Genomic DNA, 18,370 nt, shown 5'->3' with positions numbered 1-18,370 from the left:
GCGAAGCGTTTAACTTCGCCGCCACGTCAACACAACATCGTTAAACGGAAACTCACAAATTTTTCAACATGGATTAACCAATGTTTAAGGGTTTTCTGGGACAGTTTTGAAGTTGATATGACCAACCTGCTAGGAGTAGTACATCACAACATAAAACATGTCATTTCCTGTTGCCAGCAGGTGGCGCTATAACTTTGAGTGAATGTCGGCATATGGATGTGTTCAGGGTGTGACTGTTATACATTGTCAAATTTGGTACAGATGTGAGCATGTACACTGAAGTTATAACAACTTCCTGTTTTGTGGCGAATCCTCAATTTTCAATTCCACGCCACAGTCACGCCTGTGGACGAAAACTCACCGTTTGTACAACTTTTAATCGTCAGTGGGTTTAGAGTGAACAGCAAAAACTTGAAGTCGATCGGATTAATTCTCTAGGAGGAGTTTGTTAAAGTACGCACCAAGTAAATGGTGAAAAATGGGTTAAAATTGCACATTCAATTCAAATTGGCATACTTCCTCTTAAATTTGGGTTAATTTGGGCTAATTTTTCCCAATTTTGTAGGTGGCACTAGCGAGCCATTTTGCCACGCCCATGTGCAGGACCCATAAAATACGTAATTTTTCACCACTTCTGACATGTGTGCAAAGTTGGGTGAGTTTTTGAGCATATTTAAATTGCATGTGTAAATTGAGGTAATGAGTCAGATATGACCTTTATTTAGGAGGCAGAAATTATAATATAAACAATAAGCAAAATGTATTGATGTCACACTTGATGTCTAACAACAGGGCTGAGTGTTAAGTTAGCTAACAATAAATAGGTACTGACCTCACTGGACTTGAGTACCCCAAACAGGGGATAGAGGAAGGCGGGTACCAGAGCAGCAGCACCCAGGGGAACAGCCTCAGACACCCAGTAGACTGCCGTCACCATCAGCACGTATGCACAGCATGCCTCCTGTAAGTGGGTAAACACAAAGGGAGGAACGATGAATGCTTCATCAATGACCAGATATTGACACAGGCTCATATTTCTTTTTTTATACTTACCACACCACATCAGAGAGCACTTGGCAACAAAAAATAGATATATTTAGACATATTTGGAAATATTAAATTTTCAGAAACAAGATGAGGTTTTATGCAACTTTTTATATGATCTCTGAGGGTACTGCCAAGACATTGTTAGCTTATCATCTAGAAGCCGGGTGTGATGACCCATGGTGTCATCTTGGGGTTTATCTGTTACTAACCTGTAGCTCAGTTTGCTCTGCAGGTGGCTGATTAGTGTACACTGGAACACCTGTGGCGCCCAGTGTGTTCCTAGGATACTTAAGTCCTGACTGCAGTTTAATCACTCGCTCTGCTCCTACCCACAGGCACGCCACGCTTTGGTTTGGCTATGTTGCTCTAAGTTTATCCTTGTGTTTTTGTTGTGCACCCTACAACACCCGCACCCATCACTCATACACCTAACACACCAATGACTTACTTATTTCCACACCCCATCTTGAGTGTATTTACTTTGGTACTTTAATTTAGTCTAATTTGGTTTAATTTCATTAATAAAATACTCTACTTTTGTTCGGCTGCTTAAACCAGGCCATAACACGGGGAAAACAGATCAGTCCAAATGTAAAACTAACCTAATACCAAAAATTAAGTGTAAAAGTGACAATTTGCGGTTTTACAGAGCCTGTGCAAGCTTTATATTTATAAGACAACTATGAGAGAGGAATCAATCTTCTCATCATATTGATGAACATATTATTGAGTCACAATGAGAAAGGTTTAGAAACAGGATTTGAAGTGATATTAGAAACATATCCAGCTCCTGGCACAATGTGTACACAGGTTTGCGTCACAAAGGAGCCTGACACTGAAACAACAGACACTGATACGTTAGTCATATCAGAATCTATTCAATCTTACATGTACATATATGCACTGAAAATTGCAGACACCGCACACACCACACAAACCCACATTAATGACAGCACACACACAACACATCATTTCATATCATCTTTTGGAGTAAAGTGTTATCAGGACAGTGGGGAATGTGGTTTATTCTATGACTCAAACTGGGCTGCACACACACACACTCTCCCCTCTCTCTGACACACATTCACACACACATCGATGTTGCATTAATCTGGTTATGGTTATATAATATCGTCATTCCTCTCATACCGCTCTATCGCAACACCAGCGGGCTTAGTGACAGGCTCACAACACTTAAAAACTAAAGATGAATCTTGTGACATTTGTTAAAACCTTATAAAAAATTACCAAGACTTCCATTAACCATTTTACTCAGAGGACAATTTAAAACCCTAAATTCAACTATTTGTCTTTACAGTTGACACTCAAGATGCACAAACATGAACCAAGATCACATCCTAAATCCCAGGCCAATTTAACTTTACAAAAATAGAGAATAAAGCATGAAATGTGTCTGCCCTGTCATAGACAAACACAGCACTGTTGGAAATGCTATCACAGAACGTTTTTAACCTTGGTTTAGAATGTAATTATTTGGATACGATGTTTTATTTGTGAACTTGTCCCCCAAATTTGTATTAAACATATCCAGTTCCCACTTCTGCCACATGCTGTGAGCTTGTAGTACTTTTACGCAAGAGGAACATTCAGTATAACATCTTGCCAGTAACAGGTCAGTTAATCTCAAATTAATGAAACCCTGAGGGGGGAGAATTACCAGCATGGCTCCAGGATGAAGCACGTCCAGACCTGTTCAGACCTCACAGCCATTATAACCATGGAGTACAGCAATCACCCACTCTAATATGATAAATCACCTGCCAAGTATGTTACATGCAGTAGGAGTTGTACATGCATGATGTTATCAGTAGTTAACAAACCTTATAACTTACTTACAACTGATAACTCTCTGATCCATCTCTGCCAACTGAGAGATGTGTTGCCAGCTGTCATGAGAGTGTGTCACTGAGACAGAGACAGGTCTCAAACAAAGTTCATTTTCTGCAGATTTGTCTGTCTATAATATAACATTTTTGAGTGTTTAGAAGATATATGGCTTGTGAAAAATGAGTCCAATATTTACTTAAGCATCAGTCATAATATTTGTTCATGTTCACTGCTCACTACTCTAATTAGAGAGCTAGTCTCCTAAAGGGGTGAGGCAGTGACGAAACCCACGTGACACAGTTACAGGAAATGACTCGTAAGTGAACTGTCTCCTTTCTAAACTGTGCCTGGGCCAGCAACATGTAGCTGTGTCCAAACAGTGTTGAAGCCTGAAGCGCGCACACACACACACACACACACACACAGCGTCTTAGAACACTTCAATCCTTAACTGATAGTAGTATCAGTTAATCGGTAGAGGAATTAAACAGATCCACAGCCATGCTATACTGGCTCTGTGAGGCTGTACTTAGAGCTGGGGTAGGCAACATTGGAGAAACTAGCAAGAGACAGCTAGCTATCTCACCCCCTCCCTTCAGGGTTCCCTCCAAAGCTATTCCCACGAAACACGTTTGTGCGCAATGAGTGCACAGGCAGAGTGCGTGCAGGTAGACAGGTAGACAGACAGGTAGGCCAGCCAATCGTTCCACAAAGACCAAATTAAGTGATTGGCAGTGCTTATTACAGTCCTGCGACAGCCACAGATAAATTTTAAATTTTTGTGTCAGAGCATTTGATTCATTGATTTCTGTCAGGACCTAAAGAGAATTTCAACACATAACAAAAAATGCTTCGGAAATATATTGCCTACCCCAGCTTTAGGCACATCGGGGGGGTTTTCTTTAGCTAAATGCTAATGTAAGCATGCTAACAATGACAATGCTAGCATGTTATAATGTTCACTATGTTTATTATGCAACCAATCTACATGCACACATTTCTGAATCTGTAGCTGTTTAAAACATCATCAATAGCCAGAGGTCCTGTAAAATTAAACTATGACTGACTGTGATACAGTAAACCAAATGGAACCAAAGGTCAATATTCAATCAATATATTTAGATTACCAAACCATACTAAACACATGAATAAGCTAACTTCAGGTAGGTTGACGCTTGATTCTACGCCTGGTTGCACTCTAAAGTAACAACATGTGCTCCTTTTTGAATGCTTTACTGTGGATTTTACTTGGCAAGAGGAAACAGGCATTTCCTGGCATTAAGCACAGCAGTTGGATTAGGCTAAGAACAGAACAAGGTGTTTGGTTTCATAATCAAAGAGGGTCTCACCAAAGAAAATGTTACAACCATTTAAATCCTCTCAGAATACACAACAACAAACAGAGAGCATGTGGTAAAAAAAAGAATTTAAACAACAGCCAATCCATTCACAAATGTACTAAATGCCATTTAGTCAAAAGTTTTTTTTGACCATTAGCAGCTATCCTGCTGTTGTTTTAATTAACATGACGGTCTCGACCACAACTGTGCATTCAAGAAACATGAGGTAATCGAGGAGCCTGATGATTAAAGCAAAGCTAAGAGTTTGACTATCTGTCATTCACACTGATAAGAATGAAAAGAGGAAAAGAGAGGTGGCAAAAGGGAACTTAAAACAAATGGACAGATGAAAAAGACAAACATGGATGGCTAAATGAGGGTCAGGGACACACTGAGATGGTCTGATTCAGCAGTCAGTGATCATTGACTAATGGTTTCTTCTTAATCAATGAATAGTTGCCACACAAGGATTGCAGTTTCAATGAAATCCTCTATGCTTATTTTTCTTTGTTCTAGTTTTGCATGTTAAGCCAAGGTGCTGGGTAAACAGAAAAGCAGGAATCTCTCAGTCGCTGATGCAACCTCCAAGATAACCAGACTTTATACTGAGACGTGTCAAGGTGCAGACATCAATACCTGCTGGTATTCTCATGGAAGAAAGCCCGAGTTTGCTTTGAGGTGAGACCTGATTTTGAGGTGGGCTTCCATGTAAGAAATAATTAATAAGTGATAATTCTTATTCCTATTTGAAATGTAAGTTAAATACTTTCAGAGTTTTCCACTTAATTTATAAAGAAAGACTTCTACTCTACTTGCACAATGTAGTTTGACGTACTGTATATCAGTTTTACAAATTGCACATCTGTTTACTTCCTGTCAACTCTACAGTAACGTTACCGTTCACTTTTCAGTTAGTTAGTTAGTACATATTGTTAATAGTATTTATTGTTTATTTTTGTAGTTAGATAGCTAACTTAGAGAGAAATTGTAGTGTTTTTGATCGTTTTTTAAATTCACCTGTGTCTTAGATAACCGTTAGCAACGTTAGCTAGTCACTCAGTGTAGCACCAAAATTAGTCTGATTTTCACAGCTTAGCTAGCTAATGTTAAGTCACTATGGCTCTTTTACACTCCGTGCTTGGAAGAGCTGTTCGCTTTTGCAAGATGCTCATCATTCACTTCAATTTCTGGCAGCTCTTTCTAGCACCAAGTGTAAAAAAGAGTGACCTTAGGTTAGCTAATTAAGCTATGTGAAAATCAGGCTCACATTGCAGAGTTACCTAAGACACTGAGTTGATTATCTAAATGAAAAAACAAACAAACAGTAAATACAATTAACAAGTGAATGGTAAAATGTTACTTTAGCGTTGACAGCAAGTATAACAGATTTCTGAAATGAAAACCGGGGACATTCTTGGTTTGGTGGTCAGTATGTCATTAAAAAATATAATGTTATTATATAGGAAATAAAAACGAGGGATCATTTCGGTTTTATAATTTGTCAAATAGAACTCTTCTGAAAGTCATTTTAAGGCAGAAACTAGCTTTCAGTCAGTATGTAGAGGCAGCAATCACTTTGTGGCAAGTGGAATACTGCATTTTTATGTGTTGTTTTGGGCATTTAAAGGTATTTTAAGAGGTAAAAGGTACTAGGTGAGTTATAATCTATCAAATATAACCCTCATGAATATAATGACATCATTTCAGGGCAGAATCTACCTTTCAATCAATAAGCAGATGCTGCAGTCACTTTCTGGCAAGTAGAATACTGCATTTTATGTGTTGAATACTGAGGTAAAAAGTACTAGGTGAGTTATAATCTTTTCAAATATAACCCTCATGAATATAATCAAGTCATTTCAGGGAAGAAATAACCTTTCAGCCAATAATTACAGGCTTCAGTCACTTTCTGTCAAGTAGAATAATGCCTTTTATGTGTTGTTTTGGCCATTTAAAGGTATTTTAACAAGGACTGGATTGGTTGGTACACAGCAAGTTAAATAATGTAGAATAATAAGGATAATTACTCAGCAGTAAGTCATGTTAATTATAGGCTACATTCCGTTTTCTAAATGTAAACAAGGATATTAGACATACGTCTACCAAACACATATTCCATCAGCAGCAACAAGCTTCTAATATTGCCTATAATCATGTAAAGGTCAGACCTGGTTACATGTTATGGCAGAAAATTGTGTCCTCTTACATTTAATCTTTTATGTATGTTCTTTTACTATTATTATTTTTATTATTATTATTATGTATTGTGTTTTATCCTTAACCCTTCCTCTCCTATACTTCTTATGTTAGTCTGTTCACATTTACTAGGGTTTAGGTCAGAGCTGTGAGATTGTTTTTGGTGCTTTCCCTCTCTTGTTGTTCCTCTCCTCTCCTGGAATGTTCATTCAAGGCCAAGAGAGGATCTCTGTTCCCCAAAACATAGAAACCTAGACTGTGTAAATGATGATGCATCCCTTTGCTCGGGGCCAGACGTTAGTGACTGTCTTAGGAGACAGAACCTCTGGTCAAGTGTCTTTTGTTAAATAAATTTTTGAAAGACAACGGTTTGTTGTAACTCAATTATTTGCTCAGCCCCTCACCAGGAATATAATTTTCACAACAATTTGGCACCCCAGATGGGACGGACGCATGATCTGGACTCGGGTGAAGTGCGGAGGCCTACTTAGATAGTGGATTCCTCCCTGTGGGTGAGAAGCTGCATTCAACTGAGCCCTGGTCATCGCTCCGGTCCTGAACTTACACGGTGAGAAATTAGTAGATAATTGAGTGAAAAGATACAAAGACAACGGTTCGTTGTAACTCAATTATTTGCTCAACCTCTCACCAGGAATATAATTTCCACGACATTACACTATAAAATGCAAACACTTGTTTGGCCACAATTGTATTTATTCTGTTAAAAGAACCGTTAAAGTATCACAAAGACAAACCTTGGCGACATAAAGTGATGTTCATTTGCACGTTATGTCTGTTTGACCCAGATAAAAGCAGCTGTAGACGTGAAGAAACTGGGCAATAACGGTACATGCTACGCGTGCTCCCGCGGACGACAATCAGTTTCTGGCCATGTAAAATCTGATTTCAAGTCTGTTAACACCTTATACAGTCTATGATTAATACAGTTAAAAACGGGGACATTTCCGGGGACAGCTCCAGACGGGGAAAACGGGGACGTCTGGTCACCCTAACTTACATCACACTACATTAATTAACTGACATTTTTAGGGAAATAGTGGATGACAGAGATCCAACAGCAGCAATGACAAGCATGGAAATTTTTTAAAGATCTGGGCGAAAGTTCACCTGATTTTTTGAGGCTGTTAAAGAATGCGATGCTGGAGTGCCTGAGGTGAAATGGACAGTGTTTGTGTGTGATTGTGTGTGTCTCAGCAGGCTGCACTACATCAACAGTGCCAAGGCTAAGAGTTTTTAGCCCTAATGAAGCTCTCCGGAACAATTACATCTTTCCCATGACTTTCCATCTTATACTGACAAAATCTGAACATGTTTTTTGTATCACCAAAGAGGAGAAACACAATTTCATTTGTCATTATACACAATGCTGCACGATGAAAAATACATAATCAAAGTTCTCCATTATTCAGTTGTGCTGAACAATAGCTGCATTAGCATTTTAAGTTAATACCATAGAATGTAAAAAACATGGATGTAGTCTCTGTGTCATCACCCATAGGTCTCTAAGGAGTGGAGGTGGAGCTGAGGCGGGCCAAGTGACGCCTTGTTGCTTTCCACCTGTGGCAGCCACCTGTCACTCAAAGCAGCCATGGCCTTAATTATGCAAAGTTTTATGCTTAATATAATTTAAACAAGTGAGTTATATAAAATGTCACCCCCTGTACAGTTATCATGAAGGGGGAAATTAGCTATAGTGACCATTTATTTGTACCAAGCTATAAACATAGCTGTAACTTTGACATATTAACATGGTGGTCTCTGGAGATTTACATGTTTTTGGAGTCAGTCTCATGTGGCCATTCCATGAAATGTGGTTTTGGCCCTTCCATGTTGGCTTAATTTTTCAGCCCCAGAGGTTGGCATTTGGTTGAATAGCTACTTGAACAGACTACTTTTTCCGCTATTGGGCCTACACCAGTTTTGTCAGGTTACTAGTACAGTCATTTTTATTCCATGGTTGACTTTCTAGCAAATGTGTCAGTGCCTTCCTGATGTGTAACCAGTGCGACTCAATCAATGCTCACATGTAGCTCTTTTCTCTAAGCTCTACTAATCACATTTCTCAAGAGTTAAAATTCACTTGTGAATTATAGAAATGCCTCTTCATTGACAGTTGGCATAGTTAGTGCATTCCATGTGTGGTTTCAGGGATGTCTTTGTCAACATGATGGTCTATTATATTGCAATGATCTAAAACCTTCATTCAGATGAGAGGGATGTTTTCCAAAAACCCTGAAACTTCTAATAAGGGATGGGGATGCTCATTTGTCAGAAACTGGCTCAGGGAATGTGAAAAAGAGGGAGTCCATGCAAGGTACTTAGTTAAAAAAACTTCCATCCATCCATCCATCCATCGTCAACCGCTTATCCTGCGCACAGGGTCGCAGGGGGCTGGAGCCAATCCCAGCTGACATCGGGCGCAAGGCGGGGTACACTGTGGACAGGTCGCCAGTCCATCGCAGGGCCACACATAGACAAACAACCACTCACACTCATGGACAATTTAGAGTCACCAATTAACCTAGTCCGCATGTCTTTGGACGGTGGGAGGAAGCCGGAGCACCCGGAGAGAACCCAAGCAGACACGGGGAGAACATGCAACCTCCACACAGAAAAGCCGGGACGACCGGGGTACGAGCCAATGACCTGCTTGCTGTGAAGTGACAGTGCTAACCACTGCACCACCACAACTCTAATTTTTTTAACTAAAATAAACACAAGTACAAAAGAAGATGCCACAGCATGGATGTAACCTGGTAGAAGGGAAAGACTGAACTGAAAACATGGGCCAACTTTTATAGCCCATGGGGCCCAGGTGAGCGCAATCAGCTGACGACCTAATTCAGCCAGCTGCCTGCTGAGGTTAAAATTGGTGCTTATCAGTGCATAGAGAGGTTCTGAATCCTTATGTACTAAAGAGTGTAAAGATTGTATCCACCTCAAAATTGCAGATGGTTTTGCAGGAATACGGAAAAGTGAAGAATATTGACAAATCGAAAATTGAGGTCAAAGCCCTGACCCAAAGTTCACATCAGAATAAGTACCCGAAGCTCATCTCAAACAAACAAGTTGGCCTTCTGCCAGACATAACATATACCAAAATTCCAGCGACCAAACGCACACAAAACAGGAATTGCCACATAAGCGCTAAACCAAAGTAGCACAGCAAAAGTTTCCTCCAAACAAAGTCTCACTAGCCAACCAAGTCGTCCTAAGACGACAACACAAGGAAACAAAACTACAACAAAGCTCATACTAACTACAGTATGAGCTATAGCACTAAATGTATGTTACCACAGCTAGCTGGCCAACCCATCAAGGCGCAGACACTAACCGAAATGGATAACAGTTCCCTACTGCCAATATTATAATTCCTCATCAACAAGACCAAACTATCATAAACCCAAGATTTTCAAAACATACCAGGTTTTAAAGCCATTCAGTGGTACATTTTCAGATCAGACAAAGCACTGATTTTACAGTTTCAACCATTTCTGAGGTTACAACCAAAAGACAAAAACCTAATACAGAAAAATGTGCAATGGTAAAGTTGTAGCCACAATAGAGCCCAAGCTCCCCCATCTCTAATCTTACTAATTCCTATTACTAATCTAACTAATGCCACCCTAGTCTTCAGACGGATACTGGTGGTGTTTACTTATGCACTGATCCCACTGGTACCAAAAGACAACCAGAAACTGGCGACCCTCCAGAAACCAGGGAAATGCTCCCAAGAGGTTGTCTTCAACCATGTTCTCTGCCACACTAAGTGAAAACAACAAACTGGTTGGTCTCCTACTAAGATCAACCGCTTCAGCCTACAAGAGGATGCATGGCTCCTACAAACAAATGTGACTGTACTCACCCAAAACAACTGCATGTTACATCTCAAACAGGTTTGCAACTAAACAAATTGGGGAAAAATGCATCTCCCTTCAACATCCACCAAAAACAAACTCCACAAAAGTAACCAATCTGAACAGAATGGAACAAAAAACCTTGCATGATACTCCCCAAAATCTTATCTCAATGCTAAATACAAAGGCGCTTTATCTACACTGCTGAAAAGCACCTAGACTAATTTTAGCATTCACAGACCACAAGAGTCACAAACCAAATTGGTCACCAACAATCAACCACTCATTTGCCACAGTAGGTTAGGTTTAACCTTATCAAATGGGTTTAGATCCCGGACGAGGCCCCATTAGAGTGATATAGTGACTGTTTCTGGTTAAACAAAAAGGTTCTTACTAAAAAAAAAAAAAAAAAGGTCTATCTCTGTAGGGTTCATTTCCATGATGTCATCACATCATGTCATCACTAGTCACAATCTGAGCCTATCAGTGGCAAAAACAAGCACTTTAGTGGATGTACTTTGTAAGGAAGTGCATCTTCACTGGTCTCACGATTCGATTCGATTACGATTATCAGGTCTTCGATTTGATATCACGATGAAACACCTCAAGGGTTGGAATTTCTAGGCACCTCATTACGATTATAAGGGCTACGATGCGAATGTAAAACGAATTGGATAAAGATGTATTTTTCCTCCTCACTGTGTGACTACTTGGTACTTTTAAAGCAAAGTATTTGTAACAATCCAAAGAAGTAGGTAGTAATGAAATGCAGATATTTAATGTTACTTCATATATGTGTAGCTAACATTGCATAGCATTACTACATTATTACAGCGTTATTACTGACCTCTGCTGCTGCTATTTTTATTTCTAATGATGCTGTTATTTGTATATATGGGGGTTGAACTACGCACTTTACAATGCTCCAGCCAAACCACATTCACTCCACCTTAACATATATGTGTTTCTTTTTTTGTCTTGTCTAGTGTAGTTACATGTTTGTGTTTTGTCTTGTAAATTGATCATTGTAATCTTGTATTGAACACCATGGGCCTTGAGAAACAGCATTTTGTTCATTGTGTACTCAGTATGTGGATGGATGACAACAAATGAACTTGAACTAGCAGCTCAGCTTCCAGCCCGCAGAATGTTCGTTACGTCAACATTACGTATCAGTTAACCTCTAGATAATTGATTCTTGACATTTGTGAATCGATTCTTAATCGTCCAATTCCACATCGTGATGCATCTAAAAGTCAATTATTTTCCACACCCCTAGTCGACAGGAATTACAAAACCACAAAAACATAGGGTCCAGGTAGAAAAATACCAGTTAACCCTTACTGCTTTTAGCAGAGATGCTCAGTCTGTCAGTCATAGTTGGGGTGCTGAGAGAAGGTCACTCTATGGGCCTTTCCGAAACTAGACCCTCGCCACTTCCACTCCGACATGGAGTGAACTCTGGTCGGAGTCACCCTCCAGGCCAAATCAAGCTCCCTAACCCGCGTAGGGTTTAATTACAGCGACAACTTTCGGACGAACTACCCTCTCTCCCCAGCATAAATACGATCTGGCGTTACCGCTGCACTCACTGCTATAATACGTGTATCAAATAAACAACAGTGGTATTAAGATTCAGGATTGATGTTGAGGAAAAGTGTGTTTTTTGCAATAACGAAACTGAAAGCATTTGTCATTCATTTTGTGTTTGTGTTCGTGTTGAATATTTCTTTAAGAACATGACTATATATTTACGAATAATAAATATTATATTCTTTTATGAAAAGATTGATATTCATTGTAAAGAAAAGCCTATATATTTGAACCTCTTTATCTTAGCCTATATGAAAAATGTTACATTCACAAATACAGCATTTCAATATAAATCATACATTATATTGAAGCATTATAGGCTATAGTCTGGAGAATTAAATATATAAAGACTTAGGCTAACTATTTTTCTTTAATGCCTTTGTTGCTTGTTACGTAGCCGTGTATCCCGTTGTGTCATGTTCTATTATTCTGTAGTTTAATGTAGGCTATTTTGATTTGGCTGAAGATTTTCTATAAGATGAATACGATTCAATAAAAACAACCTTTGTATTTTTTATCAGACAAGAGCCTTTTTTTATTAAACACAATATAACCTTTGGGCTACGTTGTTAACCTGTGAATGGTGACGTGACATGCAATGTTAGTGTAGTTTCGAAAAAAAATAATCCTACATGTTAACCGGCGAAGTGACAAATCGTGCAGCAAAGGGTGTTCAACAAGCCAGCATCGGTGCTGACTCAGCATTTGAGGGCTTAACAACCCACTACCACTCCGCCCTCATTGGTTTCGGATGGCACTCAGTGTGGCGGACCCTCCACATGAACGCGCAAACGGAGTGGAAGTATGTCGGGAGAGGGAGGAGCAAGCAGTTTCGAGGAGGCCCTATATAACCATACCAAACGATGGACAGGATAACTTATATCCAAAAATTATCAACAACAATTGAGAATGTTTTACTCTACAGCAGACAGCAAACTTGAACACCAACATACTGTATGTCAAAGCAGCCACAGCAGCTACACAGTCACCAACAGGAACTAATGCATGAGAACTGCAAGGAGATGAAGAGGAACAGCACCTGGACGAGAGAGATTTGACCCACGACCTGGGGCTAAATAAAAAAATGATTAGGTTATATATTATTTATATTGTTGATTTCATTAATACTATTGTTGATTTTCTTATAATTGCCAGTACGACTATAATATGAAAAGCCCAAATAATGAGTTAGCATAATAATGTCACTTAATATTGATCACAACTGACATTTAGGCGGAATATGACAACGTTTTGTAGTCTGGCGATGCATCGTACCAAGATAATTCAATGCAACCTTCCATGGTTGTAGGGGAAACGCACCCCAGTTCATCCCTGCTTTTAGCAGGGACGCTCACAGTCTGTCACAGTTGGGGGTGCTGAGAGAAAGTCACTCTACATATAGAGTGACCAGTATGTATATCTGTATGTAGACACACAGATATACATACAGAACCAACATCACAAATAAAAGCCCACACATACTGTACAGTGTGGATAGTTAAAGCTTTCAAATCTAAAAGAGACCATATGTAATTATGTAAAATAAAATGAGATGTGATCTAACCATAATCAGAATACTACATTTAAAAAAAATGTTTATGATTTGATCTTGGCACTAGGTATTTAAACAAATTTCTGCAAAATATAATTTGTGAAACTTTAATTTTACAACCGAAAACATACAAAATCTAATATCTCTATCATTTTGAAAGTCTAACCGGAAGTTGCACATTTATTGTTGTTAACTTGACCGCAGAGCCCTGCACATGGTACGTAGACCAAGCATGACTCTGATGAGAACTGTGTATATCTGCCATTAGCTTTGAAATTCTGTGTCTCTTGCTCCCTCTCTCTCTCTGACCTGGCCTGATTGCATCCAACAGATGTTCTGTCCTACTGCAGCTGGACACAGTGGGCTCCAAACACACACACTATCGCTCCAGACCCCTGTCACATTCTTGACACAGTCTGGGGTCCCTCGTGTCGTAAGGAAGCCACATGGGGCCAAATCCCAGCGTTGTGGTAGGTAGATTATGTAACTTAATTACTCGGATTGTTTCTTTTTTCTTTTTAGTGAAGTTTTTGTTCTTTTGTTCTTTCTTGGCCTCATCCTGCGCCACCTACTCCTGCCAAACAACAGGCAACAACATGCCTGACATAACAGCAAGGCTCCTGGGCGACAACGTGATTGGCTGATGGACAACTTGTGAGCACAGTGAACAGTCCCTTTGAATATTAATGATGTTACAAGAAACACACATAACTGTGACACAGAAGAGCTCATTTATAACACATAAACACACACCTGTCACCACTCATATGACTATTGTTTGAGGTGGTGGTTGTTTAGCAACTACCTCATTTAGCAAGTGTTGGGGCAAAAACACGACAAAAAGTCAATATTAATGATGTGTTAATGAACATGTGACCGCACCAGGGTGCAAACTATGGGGGAGCCAAGGCCTCAAGACATCAGATCCCCTAAAAGCATGATTTGTGATATTTTGTGGGGTCTCTAAAATAACAGCATGCTTTATTGACATTAATTTCTATATTACTCTATCATCATGGATCCATGCATAAAATCAGGAGCGTCAGACTTCATCCAGCCAGAGGGAACGATCACCGACTGACCGTAGCGTGCCGGTCGCTCCGCAATCTCCTGTCAAAAAAAAAGTGAGCTTCCCCGAAAGCTAGGGTATAGTTTGTACACCGCACAATTGTTTATTGGAACATCAGCGACAAACAAAACACCTGTTACAGCTTATTCAAATACGTTTAAACTTAACTTCTATGTCATGTGCGACTTTGTTTAAGCATTTATCAAAAACGGTATCACCATGTGGTAAGATAATGCCACAATCATCTGCATGCTTTTATATTATTTTAAAGTAGTGAGCATTCACGCAGTTTCATCCAGTGCAGCTTTAAAGGTGGTGTGGATGATTTTAATCCCAAAAAACGTCTTTGTCAAATTCAACAAATATCTCCTCGCTAAACTAAGCTTAGTGACATTACTTGCTGTGTCACTGGCTTTACATCATGGTATTGGACTTCTCCAGAATCGCATACCCTACCTTTAACCACTAAACAAAATGACATATTATTATATTATAAAGGATTTTTTTGTGTGCATGACACAAATTTGGACCTAGCCCCAGTTTGTGCCTCTTTTGAATCAAAGCTGAATTTGAGTCACAGCACTAAGCTTTACTTTCTCTGAAAAATAAATGCCCTGCAATCTTTGAAAACGATTTTTCACCTTGCATCTGTATTTTCTAATCCAGATAACCGGAAATAACACACATGCTCTTTTATAAACAGCAAACATCTTTTTTTACTGAGCTTCCAGATTAAAAGAATCTGTGGAAATACGTTCAGAACAACTGCAAGAGTTGTTAAATGACCTTCTAGGTTTTGCAAAGATTGAAATGAGAAACAGACAATTAGCAACTTGAATGTAATGGTAATACATAAAAAGGCAAAAAATGGGGCTAATGTGGGTCATTTAGAAAATAGAAAAACATTCTGAAATTTAAATTTTGTTTACTGCTTGTCATAAGGGGTTTTCACAGGATATCATATAATATGGCATGAGAGACAAGTATAGCCTGATATTTAACCAGACAAATCACACAGGTCTGTGTTCCAAAATCCCACATGCGACTCCTCTGCATCTGAAAATTTGACGGACTCGCCAGACTGCATCAAGACATTTCATCTAGAGTCGAAATGATGTTGGTTCAGTTTTGAAGCAACATGTAACGAAGAAATATGATCATGAAGGAGCATGCACAACTCTCCTCTGATCTGACATTTCTACACATTCTCATCACCCTTCAACAAACCTTTATCTTAATATGTGATTTATTCTTCCATGCAGACAGTCAACGCATTTTGTTCAAAAAGGTGGATTCTTGCACAGACTGTATTTATGCAATTTCGCTTCTGAAAAATGTTCTCAAAACAGGCATGAGCTTAAGACAGATTTCCCCGGCTTTTCAGTGGCTTTCACAGCAACCAATTAACACTGAGCAGGAGCCTAAATGAATATCAAGTTGTTCCCTCCTCCTCTCTTTCTGTCTAGCAGTGAACACTGATCTCCATCTCATCAACATGTTGCGACATCTCCCCTCCACACACACAGCTCAGCTGATGATCAGGACAGCTCGGGTCAAGCATTCATCAAAACAGAAGACAGTGTGCCTTTTGATTGATTCTCTGTGTGTGTGCCTCTCTCTCTCACTCACACACATGCACACACACTAAAATCCCACCAGGACACTACAGCCATTAGCGGCAACCAGGAGGAACATCAACAGATCCAACTGGATGTTTTGTTTGTATCGGAGGTTTTTGAGGTATTTATTAAAATTAAATTATGTGGTTTGTTTATATATATACATATATATATATATATATAACAATGAGTAACTAAATTCAGCTATGTCAGTGTTGAAATAAAAAAACTAAATTGTTCCAAGCAGCAATGTTTCTGGTATCCATGTCATATCACTACAGGAACTTATTATGTGTGTGTAGAGTATGGTTGGTAAGCCTTTCTTGTACACAATGGTACCTTGTGGAAGTAATTTCTAATGATTTTGTCTTACAAAATGACATTTAACATCTGCTATAGCCTAACTTTGAAATGTTCATCTATGTGTATGTCACTACTCAATATGGACAATTTACTGACTTTGTCACACTTAGGATTTGTTCTTAATTTCTAGTACAATGGCCATACATTTCCCTTACAGTGCCTGACAAGTAGTTTGATTCGTTTACTTTGTCATATTTTATTAGTAATCTCCCCTCATTCCCACCATAATACTGGGCTGTGCTTCTTTTGTAAAGCATGACTTTCAGACAGAAGTTAACTTTCTGTTCTGTTTCTATTCTTATATATATTTTTTAATCATATTTTTGTTTTTGCTTGTACTCACGCTGGTGGGGTGGATGAGCGGTAAGGGAAGCAGGGACAGCGGGATGAACACCACAACGATCAGCTTCCTCGCTTTCCACAGCTTCCTGAACAGATCCATCCTGGCTGCTGCCTCTAACCTCATGGGTGACCCGGGGCTCTGGGTCGGAACGGCCACAATTCAGCAGAACCGGGTGTGAAAGTCTCAAACCGACGGCGCCGGGGGGGGGGGGCTGGGGGAAGGAGTCAGTCTCCTGGCCGCGCGTAATGGTCTCTTTTGGCTGTGCGTTTTTACGCACACACCGTGGACTGTGACCGGACCTTTGTGTGTCTCTGCGAGGTGAGTGACCTTGCCCGAACTTTCTTTTTCAAATATGAGTTTTACTTCCACCGCGTCTGAGTCCCGTGCCATGCACTACACCGCCGAAGTGCCTCTCCTCCTCTGCCTGTTTGATGCGGTGTGGAGCATCAGGTGAGGTTGTCGGCTCATTTATGAGCCTGGATAGGTATGCTAATTAACCACGGCTTTGCTCCACCCTCACTAGCTGTGTATTGACCAATCAGGGGTGAGGAGGTTTGCACAGGGGCGTGGGTGTGTGCGTAGGCTTTTATTTTGAGTTTTTGTAGGAAAATGGTCTCCGAATATAAACAGGCTAAGAAGGAACTATATATAATAACATTAATTTATAAGGGATGCTAAAATAATGGAAAATGGGATTCGGCAGGAGATAAATTATAAGGATACTATAAGACATATAAATAGATTAGTTCAGAATATTTAATGAGTAAAGAGGAAGCATTAAGTATACCACAGCAGATAAAAATGACCGTGTTGATCATAGAACATGCTATGAAGTGTTTTAGTGTGTTTGTGTGAGCTTATTTTTTTTTAAGTAGTTGACCTATATAATTAATTAGCTGCTTAATCACTACCAAGTATTTTAATTATATAGTTTTAAATCACATAATCCAAACAGGAAACTTTAACACATAGCCAAGCTTCCACAAATAGAGCCCGGGATGGGAACCACTGCACTGCCCTCTAGAGGATTCACCGAGTCAGTAAGAGCAGCATGACCCAGACAGGGGCCTGGGGCCTCATTTTTGAAGGTTGCTATGCACAAAGAAAAGTTACTTAAAAGGTTTGAAATTTGTTTACAATTGTGCGTACTAAGCAAACTTTTTAAGACGCGGGATTCAGCAATGCCTAATGGTGAGGTCACAAAATAAAGCAGACAAAATATGGGCTAAAGCACACATTGCCACATGTCACTAGGCTATGTCGCTGATAGACTACAACATAATAGTTTGATCATTTATGTGGTTTATGGCGAACATCAAAATAAAAAAAAAAGTGAAGGGAATCATTATAGGTATGATTATAATCGTGTATGGTTCCTTCTTTGATTATTTCATTTTATGTTGTAAAACCAAAACGGAAACACAAAGCAGCTGCCTGTTGTTTGCAACAGCTGTGTTCTGCTTCCGGCTTCATCCAAGCAGAGGGAATGATCACCGACCCTCCGCAGCGCACCAGGTCGTTC

The 18,370-nt window shown here is 39.6% G+C and overlaps 1 protein-coding gene across 2 annotated transcripts in view; it reads right to left on the bottom strand.

Moving 5' to 3' along the window:
• Positions 1-17,226, bottom strand: part of slc13a4 (solute carrier family 13 member 4) — a 35,526-nt gene extending 18,300 nt beyond the window's left edge. Inside the window, exons 1-2 of one of the 2 annotated variants that reach the window (XM_046072042.1) lie at positions 16,849-17,226; positions 833-961 (exon numbers count right to left, since the gene is read on the bottom strand). In XM_046072042.1, the coding sequence (XP_045927998.1) occupies positions 833-961; positions 16,849-16,971 (252 nt within the window). In that variant the 5' untranslated portion in view covers positions 16,972-17,226. Of the gene's footprint in view, positions 1-832; positions 962-1,256; positions 1,306-16,848 lie in introns of those variants that run through there. The other variant, XM_046072043.1, reaches the window with a different exon arrangement.
• Positions 17,227-18,370: the final 1,144 nt, after the last annotated feature.

Source organism: Micropterus dolomieu, linkage group LG16 (assembly GCF_021292245.1).
Source record: "Micropterus dolomieu isolate WLL.071019.BEF.003 ecotype Adirondacks linkage group LG16, ASM2129224v1, whole genome shotgun sequence".
NCBI classification, from domain to species: Eukaryota; Metazoa; Chordata; class Actinopteri; order Centrarchiformes; family Centrarchidae; genus Micropterus; species Micropterus dolomieu.
The sequence above is the reverse complement of the archived record's forward strand: the minus strand, read 5'-3'. Positions and strand labels throughout refer to the sequence as shown.